Here is a 17,544-nt window from a genome sequence, read left to right as displayed (position 1 = left end):
CGGGACAAAATGGGTTGATTTTGGCTGAGATAAGTTATTGAAATGTTTTCAGTGTGCAGACAGTATACTACAGAATGGATGTAACTTACTACTTGAGTAATTTTTTTGTTTCCACAGAAGAGAAGCAGCACGGTTTAAACACTGTCACAGATTTGAATGCTTTTGCTTAAAGTCAGACTCATGATGGATCTGATATGTCTTATGGAAACATCAAACTGTCTCTGTGTTTTGGCTACACCTACTTCCAGAAGTGTCATGTTACTTCAAGGACACGTGAGCATGTGTGCCTGTGTCATCAGCGTTTGTATTCCAGTTAAATACCGCAAGCAGGTTTTGTGCCCGTCACTTACTTACTCACACACATACACACACACACACACACACACAACAGGTTGTCTGAAGCTGTCCCTTGACTTCCCCTGAATTCACCTTTTAACACAGTAAGTATCTTTGTACTAACAATTACAATATTGTAATATAATGTGTGTTGTATTTTTTTTTATTTCATTTTTTTTAAAACAAATCTGTGTAACTTGGTGTACATACAAACATTTGAGTTCATTTGTTGAATCAGTTTCTCTGACATGAGCAGAAGGGATGGTGAGTCTGATGAGAGTAGTTGGACAACTTGGCTCATTCTTTGATTGTGATAGACCTCAAGCTGCGTGAACCTTTCTGATTCTACGTGTATTCAGGCTCTGCGTGTTTCTCTCCCTAGCAAACATAAACCCTGCTGAGTCGATCCAGGGTGAAAACATAATTAGCCTACTAGTCTGTTTTCACCATGGAGCCGTACCGACACATAGCAGGAAGTTAACTCCGTTTATTTGTAGTTGTTGCTTTCAGTATACTTTACAGGAATAGACCAACAGCTTGAAACAAGGACAGCAAAGCTGGACAAAGTAGGACAAACTGGAATAAATACAGAATAATTAATGTAACAGGTTGCTTTATATACAAAAGGTAGGTGGATGTGGCAGTGTGTACAGCATGCCTAAAAGTGTATATGAAGCTAAAAGAGCTGTGGACTTATGAACAGTAGTATTCAGGTTTTGGAATGATAAAAAGAAGTTAGATAATGAGCAGGTACCTGAAGAAGTGACTGATCCAGTGTAGAGCATGGATAAATTAGAGGTGCTGTAGGTTGGATTGCGACGATCCAGGATTTAGGGTCAGTTTCAGCAGATGTGACAGAAAGTTAATTGGATACATCTTACCTACCTCACCTTTTAGTGGAAAACTTTGGACATAAACCTGAGAGCTAACCTGTCACAAAATGTGATAACAGACGTCATTGTGCCTCTCTGATTAAAGGCTACCATGGCATCGGTGTCGCTCAGCTCCCGCCTCAACAAGGCCGTGTACCAGCAGTACATGAGCCTGTCGCAGGGAGACAAGTGCCAGGTCACCTACATCTGGATCGACGGCACCGGAGAGGGCCTTCGCAACAAGACCCGAACCCTGGACTGTGTGCCAAAAAGTATAGAAGGTAAATGTCCTCTTTTATGATCTGTTGTTATAGTATAGTTTTACCTATAACTCAATGTTAAATGGTGTCATTTTTCACCATTTTATTCCATTCCTCTTACACTTTTCAAACCAAGATAAAGGTAAAATATGCATAGAGTTAGTTTGTTAAACGGGTAAAAACTATTGAGTCTGCTCTTAAGTGAACAATTAGGGCTTTAATACGTTTATTTAATGGTTATTTAAGATGCATGTCCCCCATAAACCACAAGTCTCAAATATGAGTTAAAACCAGTACAATTAAAAGGCTCAAAGTGTGTGTGAGTGTGCGTGCGTGCGTGCGTGCGTGTTTGAGGCATGTTTATCGATGAGTGAACAAATTATTCAGAAATAAAAATGAGGATGTGGAAACAAAGTATGAATATGAAATTTGAGGAAGTTTACACACCTACATTGCAAAGACAACACATTATCCTGGTCCAATCCAGTTTTCTTTCAGTTTTTCTTTCTTCAGCTGAAGGTTATCAACTGGCTGGTGAGCTAGAAAAGACAGAAATCTCTCTCCCAAAAAAACACAAAAAAGAGTTAAAAACAAGAGCTAACCTTCATTAGATGGACAGGAACACAACTCCAAATCGGTGTCTGCTGGGTCTCAAAAAAATAAAGACGTTAATGGTTACAACTTTAACATGTCCTTTATCCTTTCCTTTTTGGGTTCTTTCTCCTTTCTTTGTCCTTATTCTCCCTTCCTTTCCTTCTTCAACTGACTGGAAAACATGGAAATCCCCCAAATCTATGTGTCTCGTCAGATGTTCCTGAGTGGAACTTCGATGGCTCGAGCACATACCAGTCCGAAGGCTCCAACAGTGACATGTACCTCATCCCAGTGCGCATGTTCAGGGATCCCTTCACCCTGGACCCCAACAAACTGGTCCTCTGTGAGGTCCTCAAATACAACCGCTTACCTGCAGGTACATCTGGGATCTTTGTGTCAGTGCTTTACTGTTCATTCAGCCAGTTGTACTCACTGCTCTTCTTTCACTGTGTAGAAACTAACCATCGAGCGAGCTGCAACAAAGTGATGGAGGAGGTTAAAGAGCACCGCATGTGGTTTGGCATGGAGCAGGAGTACACGCTCTTTGGAGTCGATGGACATCCGTACAGTTGGCCCCGAAATGGATTCCCAGCACCCCAAGGTGAATCGCTTGTCAGTCTCTCTCCTCCTTTATTCGCTACCTTCATGTGGAAGAACTATTGAAAGATGTAATACTGTTTAAATATGTAATAACTGCTTTCTTCATTATTTAAAAGTGTTTGTAAAAGTCCAAAGTTATAAGGTATTTACTTGATAAGGTAGCTCCACGCACGATAGCTTTTGGGGTGACAGTAGGTCAGTCCGTAGGGGGTTGTGTTGGGAACCGGAGGGTCGCATGTTCAAGTCCACATACGGACCAAAGTATGGTGGTGGACTGGTAGCTGGAGCGCTGCCAGCACTGCCAAGGTGCTCTAGAGCAAGGCACCAAACTCCCAACTGCAGCCCCCACACTCTGACATCTCTCCATCAGTGCATGTATAGATACTGAGCATGTGTGTGTAGTTCAGGCCTGTGTGTAATTTAACAACAGTGTAAATTGTAATTTCCCCTTGTGGGACTAATAAAGAACATCTTAATTATATTTTTTGGTACAGGTTTATGTCTTTTTTTTGTCTTAACAAGCTTCCCCATCATGTCCCCCTCTTTAAGGACCCTACTACTGTGGGGTGGGGGCAGACCATTCTTATGGCCGGGACATAGTGGAGTGCCACTACAAGGCCTGTCTCTATGCAGGGATCAAAATCTATGGCACCAATGCTGAAGTTATGCCATCTCAGGCAAGTGTCACCGTTCTTCTAACACACGCTGTGGATCGAAAATGTTTTCTCGTTGGCACAACCATGCAGTCAACGTGAACTCTAGTTCTTTGTTCATTTTTGTTTGACATCTTCTCACTTCAGTGGGAGTTCCAGGTGGGTCCCTGTGAGGGTATCGAGATGGGCGACCATCTGTGGGTTGCACGCTTCCTGCTGCATCGTGTGAGTGAAGATTTTGGGGTTGTTGCTACACTGGACCCCAAACCAATAAAGGGCAACTGGAACGGTGCTGGTTGCCACACCAATGTCAGCACCAAACAGATGAGAGAGGAAGGAGGACTGCAGTGAGTAAATATGTCCTCTGAAGCTTGGAACGACAGTAACTCATGTCTTCGTCACATTTAATAAATGATAACACCCTTAAAATCCCTATTTTTTGGATTCAGTTATTCCAGCCAATGCAATATTAATGACACACCTCGTCAACATTGTCTTATGAGTTGAATCTTGTTCATATTGGAGTATTTTGTCTACCAAAAGTGACAAAAATACAGTGGAATTTTCTTTTTTCTTTTTTTTTTTGCAGCGTGTGGATTTAAAGGATGCAAAACATTATGTCTGCCCCTGTTTTTTAGGTTAAAGTTGATCTAGAAATAATTTTCTAATAAATGGTGTCAGTCATAGCTGCTAAAACACGGCTCTCATTGTGTTAGCATGATCATAAATCTCTATAACTAATTCACTTTTTGATTCCATACAATACAACAAAATCAAATCTCAGTGCCATAAAGAGAAACCAGGTGTAGTGTACATGTACTTTACTTTTTGTGTGCTTATTTTGACCATTTTTAGTTCTGTGCTTCCGCTGATAAAGACCTAACACACTCCAGCTTCTATAACTAGCAAGATTTTCACATTTTACATTGACATGCATGCACTCCTTTGACATTTCTCTGGAGTTTCAGATCATGGATTCGTTTTTTAAGTAATTACTATACTTAACATTCTTTCTAGCCAAAACCTAGAACCTTGAATTCTGTAACTTAAATAATAATAATGATAATAAAGATGTTTTACATCAACAATAGCATGCACTGTCCGTCTAAGTTCTGAAACTTTCATCATTTTACTTTTTAAAAAGACAAAACTCATCTGCAGACAATCACTGCAACAACCTTCCAACCTTGTTTCTCTCTGATGACAGGTACATCGAGCAGGCCATCGAGAAGCTGAGCAAAAAACACGCCGAGCACATCCGCGTGTACGACCCACATGGAGGGAAGGACAACATCAGGCGCCTCACAGGGCTCCATGAGACCTCCAGCATCAACGACTTCTCTGCCGGGGTGGCCAACCGAGGCGCCAGCATCCGCATCCCTCGCCAGGTGGGCCAAGAGAAGAAAGGCTACTTCGAGGACCGTCGGCCTGCAGCAAACTGCGACCCGTACGCCGTGACGAGGATCATCGCAAGCACCTGTCTGTTGGAGTCAGAAAACCAAGACGAAAGTAACTAAGAGGAAGGTACATAGTCATATGTAGATACAAACATCTGCCTGGGATACTTGAAAAAATTGATATTTATTGTTGTGTCCATGTTATAAATACATTCCCATGTGCACAGATAGGAAATGTCCTTATAAATGAGAAATCGATAGGTTTAATATGTTTGTAGCTACAGCAGCTCTTTCAGAATTTTTCCTCTGAGCCTACATATCATGCTGCATTGATATGACTCATTGTTTCATAAAACCTGTGGTAACTGTTACTCTGGGCGCAGTAAAAAAAACAGATAACAAAAACATAACGGTGCTTACTTGTGTGTGAGTTTGTATGTAAGTTTCTGTCACACATGAAGAAATATGAAATACGTGTGAGGTTGTGGTTAAAACCTGCAACAACAAGGGAGAGACCAAAATGTAGTCTTACAAAGACGAAAGGTAACGTCTCTTAAAATAGAGTCGTGAAGGGTAGTGACACTGAGGGTGATCACGAAGGGTAGCACTAACATTGACTAATCAGTGTGAAGTTGGTCTCAAGTTTACACTTATCTGTTTAACTGATTTTGTTTTTGAGGATACTTGTGTTTTATCTGTTTAACTGATTTTGTGTAAAGCACTTTGAATTGCCCTGTTGCTGAAATGTGCTGTACAAATAAAGCTACCTTGCCTCTCCTTACAAAATCACGGGGATATTTGAAGTAAAGGGTTAAAAAGTTTCCATAAAAGAGAAATACATGCAGAGAAACAGAAGTAGTTTATGTATTAAACAACAGTCTCTAAGAGGGATTTTGGATAGAAAAGCATTTTTTACATCTTTTTTCATATATAGATAATCACTCTGAGGAATCCATTAAATGTATATTTTCATACCCCAAAATAACACCAGCTTTGATAGAATGTTGACCACGGTATGTTTCATACAAAGGAAGATTAAGATTCTCTGCCTGTCTAGTTTGGTACTTGTGGAAATGTGACAGGAGTGACCTGATGACGTTAGTACTAATCTCAAACTATAAGGTACATCCCTTTTTTTATATATTTTGTTTTAACTCTTGTGTTGTCTTCTCGTTAACCATGAACTCTTCCTTCCAGGTCAAATTTTTTTTTTTTTTGTGCTTTTCCTATGTTTTTGTCTTTTTTTCTGATTTATTTGTCACTTTTTCCAGCTTTTGGCGCTTTTTTTAAAACCGGAGCATGTTTAATAATAGGTTTTACACTTATTCTTGGAATTCATGGTCAACAAACCTCATTTATATCAAATTATACATATGTTTTTAGTCAACAAGGCAGAAAGTATGAATTATTTTGACTAACAGTTGAGATCAGAGGATGTTGAGTGGATCAAAGATGGGTAGATGTCAAAGTTTAGTCCGAATACTGTTTTGAAACAATTCAAAAAAAAGAATTAAAATTTGATAAGACTAAACAAAACACCCCAAAAGTTCAATGAAAGTAACCATTAATTTTACCTGACGAATGATGTATATAATCATCCATTTTATTATTGGGCAATTTAGTTGAAAGAAATCTAATATTTCCGATATAAAACACATTGAAACAGGTCAATTTGACCCGAGGATAACACAAGGGTTAAACATAAATGTGTTTTTTTATATTTAAGTACAGGTTTGAAGTACTAACTAACTGCAATTCAAAAAAGAGTGCTAAGTAAGTAAGCCTGTGTAAAAAATAAAAAATGAACAGGTTTAAACTAGATTTGGGCATTACATTGAAACATCAATACTGTAAAATATATTTTAATACTGTCTGTTTGTTGTAATAGTAAGACATATTTGATCTTCTTTTCTTTTGTAGGTTTATAAGGCTGTTAAAGTTGAGATTTTGAGTTATAGGTCAACTCAACCAAAAGTAAATTCTCTTATTGTTTATCATCATATTCTCATCATATACATTATGTTGAAAGTGTTCCTTAAAGCAGCCATATTGATGCTCACATTATATAAGTACATATCAATTTATGAGCTATTTCTTTTAAAAAAAATAAAACATTTAGTGATTTCCATCTCGTGATTGCATCTATAAGATAATTCTCTATTTGATTTTCAGCTAAATAACTTCAGACAGCAATCATCTGGGCGGAACACACAGCAGCAGTGTGACACATGACTTCCAGCAGGTGGAGGCACTGGTGTGGTTCTCATCTCCATTGCCAATGGAGATTGGCACTGGAGATTTTTGAGTTTTCTTCATGTTGAGAGAAAGACAACAAAAGGGTTAATAGTACTTCAGCAGTGGGAAGAACCCGCGACCCACGGTCAGAGTGTCTTTAAGAACAATGAATGACATGTGGTTTAGAATCATGGAGCATTAAACTACATATAGGCGTAGATTTCGGGGGGGATGCAGGGGACAGGTCTCTCCAGTATTTAGAAGAGGTAGATTTGTCCCCCTCAAAATGAAAGTCAACCCACTCCCTAAAAGAGATACAAACAACCGTTCAGGGGGCTCAAAACGTCTGGAAAACAAGAACTGTGTCTACTTTATAACATCATTACATAAAAGATGTCATTTCTTGTGAAATTGTTGTCTTCTATGGAGCTTTAAACTGCAGCTTCAGGCGTTGACAAGGTTACATCCTCTTCAGATTTGTTGATTAGAAATACATGATTCCTTAAAAAAATAAAAAATCTCAAACACGTGTTATGTTTTGAATATGCACAAAGTTGCAAAAAATACAGGCAAATGATAATTTCCTGTACGTGAATAAAAAGCATTTGCACTAGAGGTGGGAATCCCCAATCGCCTCCCGATGCGATATCATCACTATACTTATGCCACGATACTATGTTGTAATGCAGCATTCTGAGATATATGATGCAATTTGAAACCTTTTTTCCAACTTCTAATTTCAAATGATGACCCAAAAGGAAACTCTATCAACATCTGTTTTATCTAAAAAGATACATTTCTCTGTTTGTTCATCTCACTTCAGTTTCATTGCTGCAAAATGGGACAAACTGACATTTACAGCACATTTATAATAAAACACTGATACTGGGCGTCTGTGTATCGATGTAGTAATATAATGTTGCCACTGTAAATATCACAATACTGTGCTGTATCGATTTTATACCCCACCCATTATTTGCACCATAAATTGTTGCATAAGAATAATATAGAAAAGTAAAGCGTTTGACGCTCAAACTTTTCTGGTGGAGGACCCCCGAACCCCCGTTTATAATATGCCCCAATGCTAAAATGAAAGCTACACCCTTGAATCCACACACAGAACAAGGTTTGCAGGCAGGAAAGACATGAATGAGGCTGTCATTCTCCTCTCAGCCCTGGCATGGATTCACGTCAGCATGATGCTCAGTGCACCTGACATATGGTGTCAACATCTCATCCTGTTACTTCCTGACATATGATCCTCTCACTTTCACACTCGCAGTGTCAAAATGACTCAGTATTCAAGCTGGTGGACGGGAGGTTTTTGCAACATGAGTGAACAAAAAAACAAAAACACGTGCATTTCTTTTCAAAAAAATTTTTTATACGAGATCGTATGGTCTGGCACCAGATTTCCATGGATACAGGCAGTAACGTGGCAACCGTAAAATATTAGCAGCTTGGTGAGTGGATGGAGAGAGAGAGAGAGAGAGAGAGAGAGAGAGAGAGAGAGAGAGAGGACAGATGTCAGAGACAGGAAGTGTGTTTAAGCCGTGCGAAATAGTGTGAGACATTTTCTTGCTAATTTAAATTGTGTTTGGAGCATTTAGTGGGTGAAATGAAAATACCAGCCTGAAGACTGAAACTACTCAGATTGTGATGTTGATGGACACTTTTGTCCCACAATGCAACAACGCACTATGGACATGAACGACTCACGGCCAACCTATTTCTCCATATGTCCCTGTTAATACTAAACACTAGCGATTTCTTGTCCCCTAAAGGTCAACATAGAGCTCTTACTAACAGGAAGTGTGCCTCAACCAGTCTCATGAAAGCTCATCTGTTTTGTTTAGTAGGCCTCGGGCTTCCTGTTTTTAAAAGGGAACTCATTGTAACAGTGTAAATTGAGACAGCTGGGTGTGACTAGTCCCCAACAGGACCATGTCTCCACCTTGCTGAATGTGGACCCAATGCATGCACTTTCAGAAAATAAAGTGGAGAAAGGGTCCTGAGAAGGCTCGCTGTGTCAAAGACTAACACACTTTGTTTTCAGTTTTGTGCTTATATTTTGCATATTTTTAATCAATCAGCGAGTATTCTAGCATAAAAAAACTTCACACATTGTACGGAGATGAATCCAGCCAGCAGTACCAAAAGATACTGTGTGGCCTGATGAGGGCTGGGAATACTGGCAGGGAATGTACAGTACATAATGTACAAAGTTTCCCAGAAAGTGTGAAGTAACATTCTGGCCAATACTGTGACAGTCTGGCATGAAACTGTAACTTGGTATTTAAAGTATTTGTTTAACTTTTAGGTAGACTGGGTAAGAGGTATAAGGATCCTTTTGGTAATTAGTAGCTTTATGGCCAAACGTATCTTAAGGATGAACAAAACTAAGAACATGTATTTGTCATGCCTGGGGTCTTATTTTATTTATGATACTAGTTCCCCTCAAAAAAATAAAGTTTACAAAGTTTGAAAAATAGATTCTGTAACAAGTCAATACACCGCTTGAAATACCATCCATCAACATACTTTCTTTATTCTAGGCTTAATAATTCCTAATTTCTACGTTTTTAACTCAAACATTAGGTATACTTTCCTATAAATGAGGTTTACTGACCATGAATTCCAAAAATAACTGTAGGATAAAACTAAAGCTAGTAAGTTAGTGTTACGTAGTGTTGAAAAAAAGGTTCAAACGTGTTGAAAAAAGGGACAAAAACGTAAGAAAACAGTAAAAACGGCTAAAAGCGTCGAAACGTGTTGATTTTCAATTTTGAAAGGAAGACAAGACAAGGATTAATGAAAAATAAACAGAAGGACAACAGCCACATAAAACACAAAAGCATAAAGCCTATAATGTGTTCAGGGAGAGGAATATTCAGTTCATCAAAGGCAATTTGTTTAGTTCGGCTTCGGTTCGTGAGAATTTCACCCCCAATAATCCTGCGACTGAATTAAATGAGACCCGTTCACTTTCAGTCCATAAACCACAGGGTGGCCTACATCACTTCTCATCCCTCCCATTACTTTCACCGGGATGTCAATGTGACGTCACTGGTCTCTAAGCGGGGGCTCGCGGCAGCAGGTGAGAGCGCTGCGTCTCCTCCTCGCGCACCGCAGAGCGGCGGAGTAGCCGAGCGGAAAGGAGCCATGGGAAAGCTTCAAGAATTTGATATCACTTTTACCAACAACAAAGTGGTTTACGGTCCGGGAGAGTCCATTAGCGGTACCGTAAAAATAAGGACCGCCAACTCGCTGCAGTACAAAGGTAAGCTTCCCTTCAACACGTTATTCAACACGGGGAGAGGGGCAATGTTGTCAGCGAGTCTTTCACTGCCTGGTTCAGTGAAGCGCGCGGCGAGGGCTTGGTGTAAATAAACTTCTTCGTGCTGGGAGACACGAGGAAGAATAGAGGGCTACAAACCAGCCTCTTGTCTGTTTTCTCTGTCGGCTTAATGGCTCATTTTTGTGACTGAACGTGTAAAAATGTGGTGCGGACATGACGGATTTTGGTGGTGCTTCGCTGGGAGTGGACGGAGCGTTTTCCACCCTTCCACATGACGCGAGCAGCCGCCGGGGACTGTTGTTGTTCAATTTGAGTTAGTTGATGATGCTGTTGCACGCTAGTCGGGTACTTTCAAACCCACACCCTGAACCACATCCTGCTTGTTAACAGGTTGCTTGCTTGCATATTGAGTTTTTGACCAACCTGTTTGGAGATGTAACTTGAGAAGCATTCCAAAAAAGCAGAACAACAGACACTTTATTGCTTTATTAAAATGTATTCCTTTCAATAGTGTGGTACGGTATGAAACGACACTGAAACATAGGCTAATGCAAAATCTCAGGCTAACTAGAGGGCCAAGGAGGGGCAAACTAGGTTAGAAAGGTAGAGAGCAGCTTTTGGAGTTGCCATTGAGGTATACACAAAGAATCTTTTGTATGTTCGATCTTTGTGGGGATTCTTGTCTAATAATAGGGCTGCTATCAACTTTAAAAGCTTTTTTTTCCAAAGGGACTCTGGCAAAGAGGTACGTTAATTGACAAGGACAGTAAATAAATAGGGCTCCTGGAAAGTGCAATGATGGTCAGGTGATTTTTGACAACAACAAAAAATCTTAACATTTAATGTTTCATCGTCAGGATCTTATAAATTTGTGACAGATTCCCATAGTACAGTAGTTGTACAAGCTGACCTGAAGCAGATGGCGTCACAGCAGAAGTCCGAACTCGTGCTGAGCTCTGTTGGGGCTGACACACAAGGCAGACGCCAAAGAACTAGTGGTGATGAAGCTGACTATGGCGTCGCCTGTGCCTTGGCCAAAACGATGTGCCTGGACACACCGCAAAGACTGTACAGATGAAGGCCAACTAGCATGTACGATCTGCACCTGTGTGAAACGAAATAACACTCCATACCGGCGGATGGCAGTAATCTACTCTTCATTCAAAAAGCAAAACTGGATACACACCATTGCTATGATACAACAAAACAAAAAGTTTTTACACAAATTAGCCAGAGGCAGCACATCCAAGGGGGTCAGCCTCTCCTCCCTAAGCGTAGCTCCCAAAGCGCCATTGTAATGCTACAAAACCATAGCCTGCAGTTAGCATTTCATTGCCTGCCATTCATTTTGGGGCCACTTTAACAGTGAATAACTTTACATCTGAAGCATTTAAAGACTCTGTTTGTCTGTTGTTTATTACTAAAGAAACCCAACAATGTATAGAAGGCTCCATTAACTTGTTGACGTGTTTTGTAAAAAAAATACTCCGGTACTGCCTAAAACACAGGTATCGGGAAGTACTAGAGTTTATGCACCGATCTGATACCACGTAACAAAACCCTAATGAAAATCTACTTTAAAGTAGTTTATGTTCTTTTGTCATAACTGACCGTCAAACTGCATGATAAAATAAAATTCTGTAGCGTTCATTGTTTGAACGTTTAACCTGAGCAAGACCGACAACAAAAATAGAAGTCCTATCACATCCATACAGGGATAGTAGTATACAGCTGTTAAAACAATATAAAATATATGACACACTGGTATCGGGGCAGTACTCTACGCTTACGCATGTTAAACGGGTGGAGGAAACCTTACTAGTGTCAATAAGTGGCGACAGGAGGGGCACCCCACAAAACCAAGAGCAATGGTCCCTCACAATTGGCCTGGATTTGGACCGACCAACTCTGTAGTGCACCCTGACTTTACGCTGTTAGGTCAGACGGCCTCGGCAGGTCTGTCTACCTGACACTGGCATTATTCCCAAAGTCACCCCTGCGCTGGTGGCGGCTGTGGTAAATGTGGGCTGTCCTTGGGGTGTAAAGACAGCCGGATAGCTTCTCCAAATCAGGTGAACAGCTCAATAAAGTTATTGTAAGTTGCTAAAGAAAATGTGGAGAGATTTGGTTGTTAACGGAGGGTTTGCGTCGACTATAAGCACATGAATAGGATCTGCTGCATCTACTGTTGGTCTGTCCATCCAGTTTCATTTTCTCTGTAAATCGGATTTCACGCCTGCAGCAAAGCGTGAAAACCACATTGTGCTTTCAGTGTTCTGGCAGCTGTCATAATTGATAAAAACACTGATTCTAAATCCATCATTTGAAAGTAAGGGGGTTCAAATGTATGCAAATGTGTACAAAGAGAAAGCCAAATCATCATAAAAAAGTCTGAACAAAAACTGTGTGGCTGCCTTTGGCTGGCAGTCTTAAAACATTTTCAACACATTTTTTGTCTGTTCTGTAATCCGATTTAATGGTAGAGCTTTGTCTTTATCAGTTGACAAAACAAAATAGTTTTCTCCAGCAGCTTATGCCATGTTAAATGGGTAGAAGAGTGTAAGAGAGGTGATGTAAGGCTGGGTTGTTTATGCCAGTTTCAGTCCATCAGTCCTCTACTCACTTCTGGGCAAAGGTACTCCAACTGAGGGAAGCTGGCTCCATCTCTGGCTTTCAGCCTGTCTGTTAATGCACTGCAAATGCAGAGGCTGCATTATGTGTCCGGTGACGTCCCGCCTCTCAACCACGGCCGATGATGATTCAAACAATCAGACAGCTTGAATCGTGCTGAAGGAGGAAAAGATTTGTCTGCTTTGTGCAAGCGTGAGAATTTCCTGTTTTTGTGTAACAAGAAGAGAATGGAGAGGAAATGCACAATTTTTCATTAAAGTGACTATATGTAACCTTTGTATGTTTCTGAAGCTCTGTCATTTTTCATACAATGGTCTTAAATTACCTGTAATGGCAAACGAGACTAACAGTATAGAGAACCCTATTTTTATCTAGTTTTTAGTAAGGCACCTGCCCGGGTCAGATTTTTTCTGCGAAGTCACAGAATGATTGGCGGCAGGTAGACAGTGCTACAGTAATGCATTCTGACAGGTCACGGATTTCTTTGCAACACCGGAAAAGCCTGTGTTGGTGTATCCAGCCTGCGGAGTCAGGTAAAAGGGAGCCGGAGATGTCTCTATATAGGCCTAATTGGATTTTAATGTTATCTACTGTAGTAAAGGCTGATACTGGGGCAAGACCAGTGTTGCCACAGTTACTTTGAAAAAGTATCTAGTTACTTTACAGATTACTTGATTTTAAAACTAACAAAGTTAGATTACAAGTTACTTTATTAGTTACATTCAGCAGCTGCCGACAACACCCCCGCTCCCTCAACATAAAAATGAAAGCCGGTTTACTGTGTGGCAGCGCGACATGGACAGTAGTAGGGATCTTGTTTATTATGGCATGGAAGAGAGCAAGTCAACCGGGTTTCAGGGCCGTGTTTCCTCTACAACATGCTCCCCGACTAACTTCTTCAACTCTCCCCCACCTACTGGTCCAGTGGGTCCAGCGTTTGTTGTTTGGTGGTGGTGGACCTCCTGCTGTCAGCTTTGCACCACCTGGTGGGACTTGCTGTGTAAGTTTGATTCTGCAGTGCTGCAACTCCAAATGTTTCTTCAAATCTGACATGGTGTTTTTAGCTGACACAAACTGAAAATAGTGACTGTATTTCCAGCTAAAAAACGTGCATCTCTCTCCTCCCTCCATTATCGTTTACGTTTCTGCTGCTGCGTGGCACACAGGACCTGTCCTCATGCTGAAAACATACGTGACTTCACTCCCCCAGACGCAAGAAGAAAGCAAAAATATATATTTTACTAAGGAAAATGACAAAAACACTGTAGTAACGCACACTGACTTGGATAAATGTAATCTGATTTATGCGTTAGATTACTTGTTACTCTGAAAAGTTGTCAGATTAGAGTAACTGGCATCACTGGGCATGACCATCACAGATAATAAGGAAATTAAACTTAGAACAGCTAAAAGGGAACGTGGAAGATGACGAGCGAAAACTGAATCCATCTCAGTCGGGCTTATAACAGATGGAGATAATTACAGGATTGTAAATGATTCAAAACCTTCCCCAAATTGGCCCTCAGGTCTGTAAAGCGTCTATTTCATCCATAAAATAACTTCATAATACGTGATGTGGTTGTACGTCAGTAGTTAACATTACATTACGTCCCCCTTCCATTGAGTGGAGACGTTTTATTGCTTTTAGTCCGTGTTTCTGTTGAACCATTTTCTTTTCCCTTGTCCCCCCTGTAATGTTAATAAGCTTCCTTGACCAGACATCCAGGGTTAATTACCGTATGCAACACTTGCATGTGTATGCAACACTTGCACGTGAATGCAACGATGCATCTGTAACGTAATCTCTTATTGTAAATGAATGATTTTCCGTCTGGGCAAAACATTCATCCCGACTAAATGACCTCCAGTTAAATCTTACTCAGTAATATACAGTGGGCAATACAACCGTAAAGAAAACTAGAACATTCCGCAGAAATTTTATCAGTGTGCCTCCTAATTGGTGCACAAGCAAATATCAATAAAACTTAATAAAAAAAGTGTCTTAACCCTTCTGAGATATAACTTTTTAAAACCTATTTAAGACGTTAGGACGTGTGTGTGTGTCTGTCTGTCTGTGTGTGTGTCAGAGAGAGGGAGAAAGATAGATGTCAACAGACAGACATACAGAGTATGGTTGCCTGGTTACTAAGGACCAATAGGAAGCCTTTCATCTCTGTGATGTCATCTCTTTGATCCGTAATCAGTTAACGACTGCACCTGGCACCTGCTGTCACCAGCTATTCAGACACTGAACAAGCTCTCAAACAAATGATCATGTCATCAAAGGGATACTAGCTATCAATAAAATAAGGTTCTCGTTGGCACAAGAAGGCTTTTGTGAACATATTGATATCAAAGTTATGAGGATAAAATTAGAAATGTGGTTGTATCAGCGATGTAAAAAAGCGCTTTGCTCTGCGTTCTGCTCAGAAATGTGGACAATGTTTAACATGGCAGTGAATGGAGGAAGATTGGGAGCTTTTGTCATTTGAAAGCTTGCTGAGCAAAGAATATAACTCATATCGCAGCCATGAGCATATTGGCTGAATACCTACGTTTTGATGTATAAATTGATGACAATTTAGAATTGTTGGCGTGGGAGCAAGTTATAGAGCGAGAACAAAGATGACACTCTGTCCTCCACTCTAGTTCTCAACATTCCACCACATACACACACACTGGAAAATCGGAGACATCTTAAAACGGGACGATACGTAAACTGGGATTTGGCAGAAATCGTGCTTGATATCTAAACGCCCATTCAGCCCAATAAACGACAAAGTCTTGTCTTCGGTTTAAACTTTTAATCTTGTTTCTATGTTAAAGTATGGCGACACAGCACGGCCCCAAAGAGGGGGGTTTTGAGCGATGTTGAGCGATTTCCCGAACATTTCCCATTCATGTCAATGAGAAATTTTTCAGACGATGTCGTAAAAACCGCGCGACAAATATCTTGGATAAGTCATAGCACACCATTCCCAATCGTTACACAGGTTTTGATGTATTGTGTGTGCGCGTGTTGGCAACGTTCCGGGACTAGTAGCGGGACGAAAATCTGACGGAAGAATACTAATAAGTATGGGCAATAATAGTCAGTGTGCCGATTGCTGCTATCACATCGGCACACTGAATGAAGAGTTAAGGATATATTAATCAGAGAAACTATTTCCACATTCATGGAATCACAATAATGATGCAGATTAAGAGTGGGTATGCACTTCATTTAAAAAAAATAAAAATAAAGGCTATCTATTAATGCAAACTAGGGCTGCTCAAATGGGCCAAATCTCAATCAACACTATTTTTGTCAACTTTTAATAAAATAACATCCTATATACAATATAAGTCAACTAAAAAAAACAAAAACAGAGATGAATATATTAATTTACATTTAAAATAAAAAATGTTTCCTTCCAGAAATGTGCACAGTGAAATACAGGATCCACCCTCTGATATTTTTCCCACAAAGCGGCACTGGTTTTCAGCGCAGGATTGTCGCTTTAGTTTTAAAGCTGTAAAAAAAAAAAAAAGTAAAATGTGCTGTATTTATATAGCGCTTTTCCAGTCTTAACAACTGCTCAAAGCGCTTTTACATCTACAGGAAACATTCACCATTCACACACATTCATACACTGTGGCCGGGGCTGCCGTACAAGGTGCCACCTGCTCATCAGATAAACACTCACACACATTCACACTCCGATGCACAGCACCGGGGGCAACTCGGGGTTCAGTGTCTTGCCCAAGAACACTTCGACGATGACTGCAGGGGCGGGGATCGAACCACCAACCTTTCGATTGGCAGGCAACCGCTCTGCCACTGAGCCACAGCCACAAAGTTGTGTGTGTTAATTTAAGGGTTATTTAAGATGCATGTCCCCCACAAACCACAAGTCACATGTATAAGTTAATACCAGTACAATTAAAAGGCTCTGTGTGTGTGTGTGTGTGTGTGTGTGTGTGTGTGTGTGTGTGTGTGTGTGTGTGTGTGTGTGTGTGTGTGTGTGTGTGTGTGTGTGTGTGTGTGTGTGTGTGTGTGTGTGTGTGTGTGTGTGTGTGTGTGTGTGTGTGTGTGTGTGTGTGTGTGTGTGTGTGTGTGTGTGTGTGTGTGTGTGTGTGTGTAACTGATAAGCCACATAGTATCCATTATATAGATTGTAGCACCATATGATCCTTTTAAAGTGTTTTATTTACATTGCATTGTGGGTCAGGGCGTGTACAATTACTAAGTCATATGGTGAAATAAATACAGAGGGATATTAATATACAGATAGTTCTCTGAGATGCTGAATATTGTAGAGGCCAAATTGTCAGCTTCACTGTATTATTGATGGTGGAGACCATTAGACATCCTTTCTATTGATTAGCTTCCTCACCCGAACGATCGTTAAAGCAGAGCCAGGAATGCATGAATGAAAGTACATGAATGAGCCACTTATACACATTGTTTAATTTTGAACTTGCACAACAATCTAGTTGAAACCTTCATTACTGGAAATCATGCTACATGAGTAACAATCCATGCCAACTTCACTGCCAATGCGAAGTATCTTGCTGAAATTAGATTTGGTACAGATATCCTTAATTTCCAGATGATGAAGCCTACGGACTTATTTTTCCTCAAGGCCACTATGACATTTGTGGTTTTGAGTGAAATTTCTCCATAAC

General features: G+C 40.3%; 2 protein-coding genes across 4 annotated transcripts in view; both read left to right on the top strand.

Annotated features, from left to right (window-relative positions):
• Positions 1-355: 355 nt before the first annotated feature.
• On the top strand, positions 356-5,031 carry LOC117959111 (glutamine synthetase-like). Of its 3 annotated transcripts, none has more exons than XM_034896031.1 (7): positions 356-440; positions 1,315-1,489; positions 2,277-2,438; positions 2,517-2,663; positions 3,212-3,339; positions 3,463-3,662; positions 4,523-4,832. In XM_034896031.1, the coding sequence occupies exons 2-7, from the start codon at positions 1,321-1,323 to the stop codon at positions 4,830-4,832; spliced, it is 1,116 nt and encodes a 371-aa protein (XP_034751922.1). In that variant the 5' UTR covers positions 356-440; positions 1,315-1,320. The 3 variants fall into 3 exon arrangements, with proteins under 3 accessions (XP_034751922.1, XP_034751920.1, XP_034751921.1); XM_034896029.1 differs by having other exon boundaries at positions 365-433; positions 1,295-1,489; positions 4,523-5,031; XM_034896030.1 differs by lacking the exon at positions 356-440 and adding an exon at positions 946-963 and having other exon boundaries at positions 1,298-1,489.
• A 4,973-nt stretch (positions 5,032-10,004) lies between these two features.
• The window catches only part of arrdc1b (arrestin domain containing 1b), a 44,847-nt gene continuing 37,307 nt past the window's right edge, over positions 10,005-17,544 (top strand). The window contains exon 1 of the mRNA XM_034895745.1: positions 10,005-10,227. Within this exon, the coding sequence (XP_034751636.1) occupies positions 10,110-10,227 (118 nt within the window). The 5' untranslated portion in view covers positions 10,005-10,109. The remainder of the gene's footprint in view (positions 10,228-17,544) is intronic.

This window comes from Etheostoma cragini, chromosome 16 (assembly GCF_013103735.1).
Source record: "Etheostoma cragini isolate CJK2018 chromosome 16, CSU_Ecrag_1.0, whole genome shotgun sequence".
Lineage (NCBI taxonomy): Eukaryota > Metazoa > Chordata > Actinopteri > Perciformes > Percidae > Etheostoma > Etheostoma cragini.
The sequence above is the reverse complement of the archived record's forward strand: the minus strand, read 5'-3'. Positions and strand labels throughout refer to the sequence as shown.